Source organism: Equus caballus, chromosome 2 (genome assembly GCF_041296265.1).
Source record: "Equus caballus isolate H_3958 breed thoroughbred chromosome 2, TB-T2T, whole genome shotgun sequence".
Classification (NCBI taxonomy): Eukaryota; Metazoa; Chordata; class Mammalia; order Perissodactyla; family Equidae; genus Equus; species Equus caballus.
Genome location: NC_091685.1, coordinates 8,567,024 through 8,580,433, shown reverse-complemented (window position 1 = coordinate 8,580,433; position 13,410 = coordinate 8,567,024). Strand labels below are relative to the sequence as shown.

The 13,410-nt window shown below is 35.6% G+C and overlaps 1 protein-coding gene across 7 annotated transcripts in view; it reads right to left on the bottom strand.

Annotated features, from left to right (window-relative positions):
* The window catches only part of FAF1 (Fas associated factor 1), a 472,901-nt gene that overhangs the window by 56,447 nt on the left and 403,044 nt on the right, over positions 1-13,410 (bottom strand). For 2 of the 7 annotated variants that reach the window (XM_070260008.1, XM_070260007.1), the window contains one exon: positions 9,957-10,992. The exons of the other annotated variants lie outside the window; for them this stretch is intronic. In XM_070260008.1, the coding sequence (XP_070116109.1) occupies positions 10,777-10,992 (216 nt within the window). In that variant the 3' untranslated portion in view covers positions 9,957-10,776. Of the gene's footprint in view, positions 1-9,956; positions 10,993-13,410 lie in introns of those variants that run through there. 7 annotated transcript variants of the gene reach the window in all.

Here is a 13,410-nt window from a genome sequence, read left to right as displayed (position 1 = left end):
CCACAGCTACAAGAAATCCTCAAGAAGGCCCTCATACCTGAAAATAAAAAAAAAAAAAAAGGAAAAAGGCTACAAAGCCCTGAGCAAGGAGATGAACAGGCAGGCAATAATCAGAAAACGGCAGCTCTCTATCAGATCAGGTGGGTAAACACTTACCTTTAACATCAAGGATAAAGAAAAGGAAAACACCAAAAAAAAAAAAAAAAAAAGATGTCATCATTTTAACCACAAACTCACACCACAAGATGTAAAACGCTTTGACACAAATAACTTAGAAGGGGAAGAGGATAGGGATGGAATCAGTATAGTCTAAGGAAATAAGAGGCTATCAGAAAATGGACTTATTCAACTATGAGATTTTTTACATGAACCTAAGGGTAACCACTAAACAAATAATTAGAACAGAGACATTTATGATAAACAAGGAGAAAACGAAGAAAACCAACAGAGAAAATTACCTAATCAAATTGCTAGTCCGAAATACATGGGATGAGAAACAAAGGAAATGCAGAAGAACTGGGAAACGTGCAATAAGACGGCAGTATTAAACCCTCATATATCAATAATCACTCTAAATGTAAATGGACTGAATTCTCCAATTAAAAGACACAGAGTGGCAGGATGGATTAAAGAACAAGGCCCAACAATATGCTGCCTCCAGGAAACACATCTCAACTCTAGAGACAACATGGGCTCAGAATGAAAAGATGGAATACAATACTCCAAGCTAAGGGCAAACAAAAGAAAGAAGGTGTTGCCATACTTATATCAGACAAAGTTGACTTCAAGATAAAACTGGTAAAGAGAGATATAGAGGGGCAGTATGTAATGATAAAAGGGACTCTCCACCAAGAAGATATAACACTTATAAACATGTATGTACCCAACACAGGAGCACCAAAGTACATAAAGCAACTATTCACACACCTAAAAGGAGATATCAACAAGAACAACACAGTAATAGTAGGGGACCTCAACACCCCACTTACATCAATGGATAGATCATCCAGACAAAAAGTCAACAAGGAGATAGTGGACTTAAACGAAACACTAGACCAGATGAACTTAAAAGATATATACATGGAGCATTCCACCCCAAAACAGCAGAATATACATTCTTCTCAAGCACACATGGAACATTCTCGAGGATAGACCACATATTGGGAAACAAGGCAAACCTCAACAAATTTAAGAAGATTGAAATCATATCCACTATCTTTTCCAACCATAAAGCCATGAAACTAGAAATCAATTACAAGAAAAAAACTGGAAAAGGAACAAAAATGTGGAGACTAAACAACATGCTACAGAACAAGCAACAGGTTGTTGAAGAAATAAAGGGAAAAATCAGAAAATTTTGGAGACAAATGAGAATGAAAACACAGCCTAGCAACTCTTATAGGATGCAGCAAAAGTGCTCCTAAGAGGAAATTTATAGCAATACAGGCCCACATTAACAACAAGAAAAAGCTCAAATAAACAATCTTAAACTACGCCTAACAGAATTAGAAAAAGAAGACAAAGTCCAAACTCAACAGGAGGGAAATAATAAAAATTAGAGCAAAAATAAATGAAACAAAAAAGACTGTAAAGAGGATTAATGAAACAAGGAGCTGGTTCTTTGAGAGAATAAAGAAAATCGACAAACTCTTAGCCAGACTCACAAAAAAAAAAAAAAAGAGAGAAGGGTCAAATAAAGAAAATTAGAAATGAAAGAGGAGAAATTACAATGGATACCACAGAAATACAAAAGGCTATAAGAGAATATTATGAAAAACTATATGCCAACAAACTGGACAAGCTAGAAGAAATGGATAAATTCTTAGCCTCTTACAACCTTCCAAAACTGAATCAAGAAGAAACAGAGAATCAGAATAGACCAATCACAAGTAAACAGATTGAAACAGTAATAAAAAAACCTCCCCCAAAATAAAAGTCCAGGACCAGACAGCTTCTTGGGAGAATTCTACCAAACATTCACAGACAATTCATTACCTATTCTTCTCAAACTATTCCAAAAAATTGATGAAGACAGAAATATTCCTAATACATTCTACAAGGCCAACATCACCCTTATCTCAAAACCAGACAAGGACAACACAAAGAAGGAAAGTTACAGGCCAATATTGCTGATGAACAAAACGCAAAAATCCTCAACAAAATATTGGCAAACCAAATACAACAATACATTGAAAAGATCATACACCATGATCAAGTGGGATTTATATCAGGGACACAGGGATGGCTCAACATCCACAAATCAGTCAATGTGATACACCATATTAAGAAAAAGCGGAAGAAAAACCACATGATAATCTTCATAGATGCAGAGAAAGCATTTGACAAGATCCAATATCTGTTCATGATAAAAACACTCAATAAAATGGGTATAGGAGGAAAATACCTCAACATATAAAGGACATATATGACAAACCCACAGCCAACATCATACCCAATGGGGAAAAACTGAAAGCCATTCTGCTGAGAATAGGAACAAGACAAGGGTGCCCACTCTCACCACTCTTATTCAATGTAGTACTAGAGGTTTTGACCAGAGCAATTAGGCAGGAAAAAGAAATAAAAGGAATCCAGACAGGCATGGAAGAAATGAAACTCTTGCTCTTTGCAGATGACATGATTTTATATATAGAAAACCCTAAAGAGTCCATTGGAAAACTATTAGAAATAATCAACAACTACAGCAAAGTTGCAGGACACAAAGTCAATGTACAAAAATAAGTGGCATTTCTATACTCTAATACTGAACTAACAGAACAAGAACTCAAGAATAAAACCCCATTTACAATCACAACAAAAAGAATAAAATATCTAGGAATAAATTTAATCAAGGAGGTAAAAGAGCTATACAAGGAAAACTGTAAGACACTACTAAAAGAAATCAATAATGACATAAAGAAATGGAAAGATATTCCATGTACATGTACTGGAAAAATAAACATAGTTAAAATGGCCATACTACCAAAGCAATCTACAGATTCAATGCACTCCCAATCAGAATCCCAATGACATTCTTCACAGAAAATTTAGAACAAAGAATCTTAAAATTATTTGGGGCAAAAAAAAGACCCTGAATTGCCAAAGCAGTCCTGAGAAACAAGAACAAAGCTGGTAGCATCGCAATCCCTGACTTCAAAACATATGACAAAGCTATGGTAATCAAAACAGCATACAAAAACAGTCACACAAATCAATGGAACAGAATTGAAATAAAACCACACATCAATGGACAGCTAATCTTTGACAAAGGAGCCAAGAACATACAATGGAGAAAGGAAAGCTTCTTCAATAAATGGTGTTGGGAAAACTGGACAGCCACATGCGAAAGAATGAAAGTAGATCATTATCTTTCTCCATACACAAAAATAGACTCAAAATGGATCTAAGACTTGATGACAAGACCTGAAACCATAAAACTTCTGGAAGAAAATATAGGCAGTATACTCTTTGACATCAGCCTTGAAAGGATCTTTACAAATAGGATGTCCACTAAGACAAGGGAAACAAAAGAAAAAGTAAACAACTGAGACTTCATCAGACTAAAGAGCTTCTGGAATGCAAAGGAAACCAAGATCAAAACGAAAAAACAACCCACCAACTGGGAGAAAATATCTGCAAATCATATATCTGATAAGCGGTTAAGCTCCATAATATATAAAGAGCTCACATAACTAAACTACAAAAAAATAACCCAATCAAAAAGTGGGCAGAGGATATGAACATTTTTCCAAAGAAGATATATAGTTGGCCAATAGGTACATGAAAAGATGCTCAACATCACTAATCATCAGGGAGATGCAAATCAAAACTACATTTAGATATCATCTTATGCCCAGTAGAATGGCTATAATCACCAAGACAAAGAATAATAAACGTTGGAGAGGTTGTGAAGAAAAGGGAACCCTCATCCATTGCTGGTGGGAATGCAAACTGGTGCAGCCACTTTGGAAAACAGTATGGAGACTTCCCCAAAAATTAAAAATAGAATTACCATATGACCCAGCTATGCCACTACTGGGTATTTATCCAAAGAACTTGAAATCAATGATCCAAAGAGACTTATGCACCCCTATGCTCACTGCAGCATTATTCACAATAGCTAAGATGTGGAAGCAACCCAAGTGCCCAATGACTGATGAGTGGATAAAGAAGATGTGGTATGTGTGTGTGTGTGTGTGTGTGTGTGTGTGTGTGTGTATAATGGAATACTACTCAGCCATAAAAAAAGACATAATTGTCCCATTTGCAACCACATGGATGGACCTTGAGGGCATCATGTTAAGTGAAATAAGCCAGAGAGAGAGAAAGACAAACAACATATGATTTCACTCATATGTGGAATATGAACAAATTTATGGACAAAGAGAACAGATTAGTGGTTACCAGGGGGAAGGAGGGGGGAGGGTGGGCACAAGGGGTGCAGGGGCACATTTATATGGTGTTTGACAAAATATTAATGTACAACTGAAATTTCACAGTGTTATAAACTATTTAGACCACAATAAAAAAACTAAAAAATCAAAGAAGTAATGGCCAAAATCTTTTAGAATTTGATGAAAACTATAAAGCCACAGATCCAAGAATCTAAATGAACACCAGTGAAAGAAACATGAAGAAAGCTACACCAAGGCACATCATAGCCAAATTGTATATTAATAATAAAAAGAAAAATCTCAAAAGCAGTCAGAGAGAAGAAAAGACAAAATATGTACAAGGGCACAAAGTAAGAATGACAGCAGACTTCTCATCAGAAACAGTATAAGTGAGAAGACAGTGGAACAACATATTTAAAGCACTGACAGAAAAAAATACTTGTCAACCTAGAATTCTATACCCAGTAAAAGTATCTTTCAAGGTGAAATAAAGACTTTTTCAGATATACAAAAGCTGAAAGAATTAATTACCAGCATGTGTACTACAGTAAAACTTAAAGGAAGTCCTTCAGGTGGAAGGAAAATAATACCAGATAGAAACCTGGGTTTACACAAAGAACCGAAGAGAACTGGAGACGGGAGCTTTGTGGGTAAATTAATAAATCTTTTTTCTTACTATTTAAATCTCTTTAAGAAACAGTTGAGTGTATCCCAGTGGAAGTTTTGCAGAAATAGAAAAACCCATTCTAAAATTCATATGGAAACTCAAGGGATCCCAAATAGCCAGAACAATCTTGAAAAAGGAGAACAAAGTTGGAGGATTCACATTTCCTGATTCCAAAACTTACTACAAAGTTAGAGTAATCAAAATATTGTGGTACTGGCACAAGGACAGACATCATGACTGACGCAACAGAATAGAGTCCAGAAATAAACTCTCACAAATATGGTAATTGATTTTCAATAAAGGTGTCAAGACCATTCAATGGAGAAAGAACAGTTTTTTCAACAAATAGTGCTGGGAAAGCTGGATACCCAGATGCAAAATAATGAAGGTGGACCCTCACTCTATACCATATACATAAAAAAATCAACTCAAAATGGATCAAAACCCTAAAATTAAGAGTTAAAATATAAAACTCTTAGAAGGAAATATAGGCAAAAATCTTCATAACTCTAGATTAGGCAATGATTTCTTCAGTATGACACTGAAAGCACAGGCATTAAAAAAGAAAAAACAGATAAGTGAGGCTTCATCAAAATTAAAAACTTTTGCACATCAAAGGACACGATCAACAGAGTGAAGACAACCCACAGAATGGAAGACAATATTTGCAAATCATGTATCTGTTAAGAGTTTAATATCTAGAATTCCTACTCAACAACTCAAACTCAACAACAACAAAACAAGCAATCTAATTAAAAAATGGGCAAAGGATTTCAACAGACATTTCTCTAAAGAAGATATATAAATGGCCAATAAGTACATGTTCATAGTAGCATTATTCACAATAGCTACAAGGTGGAAACTACCCAAGTCTCCATCAACAGATGAATGAATACACAAAATGTGGTATATACATACAATGGAATATTATTCCGCCATAAAAAGGAACGAAGTTCTGATACATACTATAACATGGATAAACCTTAAAGACATTCTGCTAAGTAAAAGAAGTAAGACACAAAAGGACAAATACTGTATGTTTCCACTTATATGAGGTACCTAGAATAGGCAGATTCATAGAGATGGAAAGTGGATTAGAGATTACAGAGGCTGAAGGGAGGGGGAATGGAGAGTTACTGCTTAACAGACTGGCTGGAATCTCCACTTCAATGGTGAAGAGAAGCGATGTGAACAGACATTCCTGCCTTTTTCCTCATCTTAGCAGGAAAACATTCAGTCTTTCACCAGTAAATAAAATATTAGCTTGTAGGTTTTTTATAGATGTCCTTTTTCATGTTCTACTCTATTCCTATTTTACTGAAAGTTTCTATCAGGAATGGCTTAGCTTTTGTCTAATGCTTTTTTGGCATCCATTGAGATGACTGTATGATGAGTCACATCAAATATAAGGCAAGAAAAATACATAAAAGGTATCCAGAATGAAAAGGAAGAAGAAAAACTCTCTTTACTCACAGATAAAATGATTAGAGATGTGGAAAATTCTACAGATTCAACCAAAAAGCTATTAGAACTAATAAGTGATTTTGATAAGGTTGCAGGATCTAAAATTGATATACAACAAGCAACTGTAATTCTAAAAACTAGCAACAAATTATCAGAACTTATAATTTTTAAAATACTACTTATAACAGCATAAAATATATGAAATACTTAGGAATAAATTTGACAAAAAAATGGTACACTGAAAATTATAAAACATTGCTGAGAGAAATTAAAGAAGACCTAACTAAATGAAGATACATATTATTTTCATGGATTAGAAAAGTCAGTATTTTATATGTCAGTTCACTCCAAATGATGTACAGATTCAATGCAATTCTAATAAAAATACCAGTAGTATTTTTTGTAGAAATCAATCAATTATAAAATAGCCAAAACAGCTATGAAAAGAAGAACATTAGAGGACTTACACTACTTGATCTCAAGATCTATTATGAAGCCAAAGTAATTGTGTGTGGTATTGGTGTAAAGATAGACAAAAGAACAACGGAACAGAATGGAGTCCAGAGATAGACCTATGCACATATGATCAACTGACTTCTGACAAAGATGCAAAGGCAATTCAGTGGAAAAGGGATAGTCTTTTCAACAAATAGTGCCAGAACTACTTGATATCCATATCTCCCTCTACTCCCCAAGGAAAAGAACTTCAATCCATAGTTCATATTTACATAAAATTTAACTCAAACGGATCATAGACCTAAGTACATAATCTAAAAGTGTAATACTTTTGGAAGAAACATAAGAGAAAACAGTGATCTTGGGTTAGCCAATAGCCAATACTTCTGAGATATGACCCAAAAGCATGACAGATAAAAAAATATCTAAATTGGACTTCATCAAAATTAACACCATCTGCTCTCCTAAAGACAATTGAAAATGCTAATGAAAACTAAGCCACAAACTGGGAGAAAAATCTTTGCAAATTACTTATAAAATAAAGGACTTGTGTCTAGAATATATAAAGAACTCTTAAAATGCAAAAATAACAAAGAAGCCAATTTAAAAAATGGGCAAAAGATTTGTAGATACTTCACCAAAAAAGACATATTGGATAGCAAGCACATAAAAAGATGCTTAATCTCATTAGTCATTAGGAAAACACAAATTAAAACCACAATGAGGCGCCATTATATACCAATTAGAATGTCTAAAATTAAAAAAGACTAACCATACCAAGCACTGACAAAGATGTGGAGCCACTAGCTCCACATCTCTCATACACTGCCGGTAGGAATGGAAAATGGTACAACCGCTCTGGAAAACACTTTGGCGGTTTCTTAAATGAAACATATACCTACCATATGATTTAGTCATTCTAGTCCTAGGTAGTTACCTAAGACAAATGAGAGCATCTGCCCATAGAAAAACTTGTATACAAATGTTCATAGCAGGTTTATTTGTAATAGCCCCAAACTAGAAAAAAACAATCCAAATGTCTGTCAACAGCTGAATAGATTAAAAACCCCCAAAACCCAACACTATTGAAAGCAGGAGTAGGGGCTTTCGTCAAACCATTCCTTGTTCAGAGCAGACAGCTACTGGAACCTCTGTCATAATGTGACATTTCTCCTTCATAGGATTTCGGAGGATGAGAATGGTAAGCTATTTGTCGGTGGTTTTTACATCAATTTTAAAGCAATCACGACTAGGTCTGGAGAACTGCGATCTCTGATGGAGACTAAATCTCAGTCAGAGACTCAAAAGAAGAGGTGTGCTCAGAACTGAGTGGCTTAGGGTCAGTTACTGAAGGCAACCAACACAAAGTGGGTTCCTCTCAAGACCCAAGAAGACAGCACCGGAATGTAAGATTAAATGAGACTGCCCAGCTTCATTTTCAAAACAGTGAAAACAAGAAACAGAAGAAACAATTTAGTGAGAAATGAGACTACTCATTCTTAGCTTTGACCACTTGATTTTACTAAATGAAAGTGATTATGATGACGACAGTGGTCACATACAGGGTTGAATCAAAGTGCAGATTGACAGTCTTTCCACTGGAGACTTAAAAGGCACATTAGTATTTAGAGTGAGACAAGTAAAATTTGCAGTGTTTATTTCAGTGACTGACAGGTACTAAGCTCAGGCAATTACCTTGCATGTGGAAATGTTATAGCTGTGATATTGCTCAGTGGCTACTGGAGACTACATTTGTATGTTTGTCCTGTATGTTGGCAGCCGGTTTTAGGTTCCAGGAGGCTAACAATGAATGAAGCACTGGATCTGTTTGAATATTGCATTTTAGTATAGCTGAATGTTCAAGCATTCTTGTGTGTGTGAGTGAGCTAATCAGAAAGAAAAATATAGCATATTTTGACCTGTTTTGCTGTGCCTTTTTAAAGTTGTTTTAAAAAAGGCATTTATGCAAAATTTTTAAATATAAATTAAATTATTCTTAAAGGTAGCATTGTCAATATTGCTAGATGGTGGCTGCACAACATTGTGAAGACACCAAATGCCACTGAATGATAGACATTATAATAATTAACGGTGTGTTATGCAAATTCCACTTCTATTAAAAAATATTACTAAAACCAAAAACAAATTGTAAAATTGCTGTATATCCATATAGTGGAATACTACTCAGTAATTAAAAGGAATGAATTATTGATACATGCAACAACATGGATGAATCTCAAAATAATTATGCTGAGTGAAAGAAGCCAGACTAAAGAGTATAAACTGTCTGATTCAATTTTTCATAAAATTTGAGAAAACGCAAACAAATCTATATAGACAGAAAGATCAGTGGTTGCAGAGATTTTAGTGATTAAATTATTTGTAAGCAGACTAATTCATTAGGCACCAGAAAGATGTAAGAATCTGCCTCCACTTCTTCTTTAGTGTTTAGGAGGTGAAGCCTTTTTTTTTTTTTGAATCTCACCTTATGGTGTAATTGGGATAGAACTGGAGTTCACATATTTAAGATCTTATTTATTTTTTTGGTGAGGAAGATTTGCACTGAGCTAACATCCGTTGGCAGTCTTCCTCTTTTTTTGCTTGAGGAAGATTAGCCCTGAGCTAACATCTGTGCCATTCTTCCTCTATTTTGCATGTGGGAGGCCCCCACAGCATGGCTGATGAGTGGAGTAGGTCTGCGCCCAGGATCCGAACAGGCTGCCGAAGCAGAGCATGAGGAACTTTAACCACTTGGCCACAGGGCTGGCCCCCTAAGACCTTATTTTTGAAAATTTCTCAGGCCATGGGATATTTTGATAATCTTGTTTACAGAACAACATATTTAAACAGTATGTCATATTTTTAAAGTATCAGAATTAGACATTTCTCCAAAGAAGATATAAAAATGGCCAGCAAGCACATAAAAATATGTTCGATGTCATCAGTCATCAGGGAAATGCAAATCAAAACACATCCACTAGGATGGCTATTATTTAATTTAAAAAAAAGAGTAGAGAGAGAGAATAACAAGTATTGGCAAAGATATGAAGATATTAGAACCCTTGTACATTGCTGGTAGGAATGTAAATAGTCCAGACACTGTGAAAACAGTTTGGTGGTTCCTGAAAAAATTAAACAGAATTACCACATGACTCAGCAATCTACTTCTAGGTATATACCCAAAAGAATTGAAAACAGGGACTCAAACAGATATTTGGATACAAATGTTCATTGCATCATTATTCACAATAGCCAAAAGGTAGAAACAATCCAAATGTCCATCAACAGATGAATGGATAAATAAAATGGTATATCCACACAATGGAATATTATTCAGCCATAAAAATGAATGAAGTACTGATATATGCTACAATGTGAAGGGACCTAAATGAAAGAAGCCAGATACAAAAGTCATATATTGTATGATTCCATTCGTATGAAATATCTAGAAGAGGCAAATCCATAGGGACGGAAAGTGGAACAGTGGTTGCCAGGGGCTGGTAGGGGTCAGAAGGGGTTGGGGAAGTGACTGTTTAATGGGTATGGGGGTGATGAAAATGTTTAGGAACTAGGTAGAGGTAATGGTTGCATAACATTGTGAATGTATAAAATGCCACTGCATTGTACACCTTAAAAAGGTTAACTTTATGTTATGTAAATTTACAAAATGCCACTGCATTGTACATCTTAAAAAGGTTAATTTTATGTTATGTGAATTTTTCCCCCCAAAATGCCAAATGTCAAAATTACAGAGAGGAGTCACATGAGCTGCTGTCTTGATAGCTACATAGCCAAGAACTAAGCAACAGCAAAGCTCTCTAAAGTGGAAAAAGAGAGAGGAATATTTTTATTTTTCTGCACTTGAAGTATAAATGATGAGGGCACTGCTTGAAAAGATGTGTTAAATTGGCCTTCAAATGAAGTGCTGCCTCGTAGTGAAGTGCTCCATGGTATACTGCAGTCAGGACATTCATCTTCCAGCCAAACAACTTGAACTCTAGTCCTCGTTCCATCCTGATGGCAGAACAGTACAGGGAAAAGGTCATGGGCTTTCAACACAGACAGACTTGAATTCTAGGTCTGCTATTTAATTTCTGTGTCCTTGAGCAAGCTCCTTGACCTCTTTCAACACTGATCAATTTTGAAAAATACCTCCTTGCTAGATTATTGGAAAGATGAAATGAAATGATAAATACATATCACCTAGCGCAGTATCTGGGACTGAAGTGGGCATTTGATAAATGATAAATTTGATAAATTACTATACCTAATAATTATCATCATCATCATCATCATCATTCTAATAATACTAATCCTCTTCCTTCTAATAACTAGATGTGTAACTTCAGGCCAAACAGTTAATTTCTCTGAATTTCTTCTAGGGACTGCCCGGGAGAGGACCTGGAGCAAATTACTGTTCATTGATAGCATCATTTTACTATAGGTAAATGGTATGATCATGAGCCTCAGGTCTCTGAAGCATCTTCCCACTGTTCCCTGGCTGACTGCTATACCCCATCCAAGTCACTCTCTATGTACCAGGGCTCTAATAGGTGTCCCAGGGCCAAAAACAAGAACATCAGAGCTCCTACGCACAGATTATGCACCATATGTAATTTAGAAGACAAGCAATACTAAACTATAAAATAAGTTTCAGAAGTCTAACAAAATTCTGATTTTTCTCATGACTATTTTGATTCTTCTGCAATATTAAATTTTAAAAAGGTATCTCTCTCTATTTTTCCTGTCTGTCTTTTTACTTGGTGAACCTACTCTGCTTATTCCATAAGAGCTTAGTTTGTCTTTAGGTAACCACATTCTAAATTGCAGGTTGTAGGGGCTGACAGAGGAGGGGGGCTCTTTAGTATGAAGGCCCAGGAAAAGCCCCTAAGTTTGCTCTACTTTTGGGTGACCCAGGCTGTGAGGATTAAACAGAGGAACACATGGTGGGACAGTGCTCTGAAATGTACTATGGTTCCAGACTGAAAGGAATTATCATTTTGTTAATGGAATCAGGAATGACTTAGAAGGCCACATCCATTCTGTGATAAAAATGAATTCCTTGGCCCAAGGCCTAATTTATCACTGTGGTTTCCATTCTGCAAAAAGCTCTCATTTCCTTGTTAATGAAAGCTATCATTAACTAAGTATTTGCAAAGGAAAATGGAGGAAGTATTAATGAATATCCTCCATCTATATTTTTGTCTAAGACTTTTAATCCTTTAAAGTTTTATATTTCAAAGTTTACAAAGCACTTTCACATGTGATACTCACAATAATTAGGTTGGCTAGGAAGTGACTTTTATCCCCATTTAGAGATGAGGAAACTGAGACTCAGAAAGTTTAAGTGATTTTCCCAGGGTCACACAGCTTGTTAGAACGCAGGCCACATGGGACCTCATCTAGAGCTCTTTCTGCCATTTCACTCCTCTTCAACTACATGCTTATTGTGTTTCTCCTCCTCTAAATTTTCTTTCTTTCAAACATTGCAAATATAATCCTTGAATCAATGTAGGGGATAGTCATGGAATGATTTTCCCAGGAATAAACTGTTTCCACTTGCTGAATAACTGAATAGGAAAAACTAACACGTTTACTTTATTTCATTACCAATGGACTCTCCATAGAGAAGAGCAAGATGGTAAGGAATGGATATGTACAGCCAGCCTTGTATTGTCCTGTAGAGTTGTCATCATCTATTTACATGCCTCTTTCTCTCTTCAGGCCCTAAATAAATTGAAGAGACTTTTTCTTGTTTATCTCTATATTCCTAGTCCCAACAGTGCCTGGTACTTTGTAGATCCTTAAGAATTGAACAAAGAAGGAGCATTTGGCTCCACAGACGTCTGAATTATAACTTTATATTTGTTAAACGGATTTGCTGTAAAATCATTAATGAGCTGCTAGTGCTCAAAAATAGTGAAATAAGGATTATGGCAAACCTGACACTCAACATTCTTTCAGGTAACATACCTGAAAGACTGAGCCTAAATATTAGACTGACTGTTTTTTAAACTCCAGTTATCAAAAGTTTTAAACAGAGAAATTTCAAGATAGTCCTTTGTAGGACTATGAAAACAGAGAGATGAATTCACAAGTAGCAAGTAATTCCAAGTCCTAACTGAGACTGTCTTGCTTTGCTAGAATGTAAGTCTCTGGAATTTCCGGTGGAGATGTTTAGAAAAGATTCTTTTTCATCTGGATAGAAGTGGTATGTGGGAGTGAGCTGAAAAGCTGGATTTAAGACTGGTTTACTAATTTCTTTAGTGGCAGGATTTCAAACGATGGACTGCCGTCTCAGTGTCTGCTTTAGAGGAAGTGGGCTAACTTGTGAGAGTTTATGTTAAGGCTAAACCAGTCCAGAGGGAAGCTACATATCTGCCTGGTAACCTAGGATGAAACTTGCACATTTTTCAAGCATGATGCCTCAGT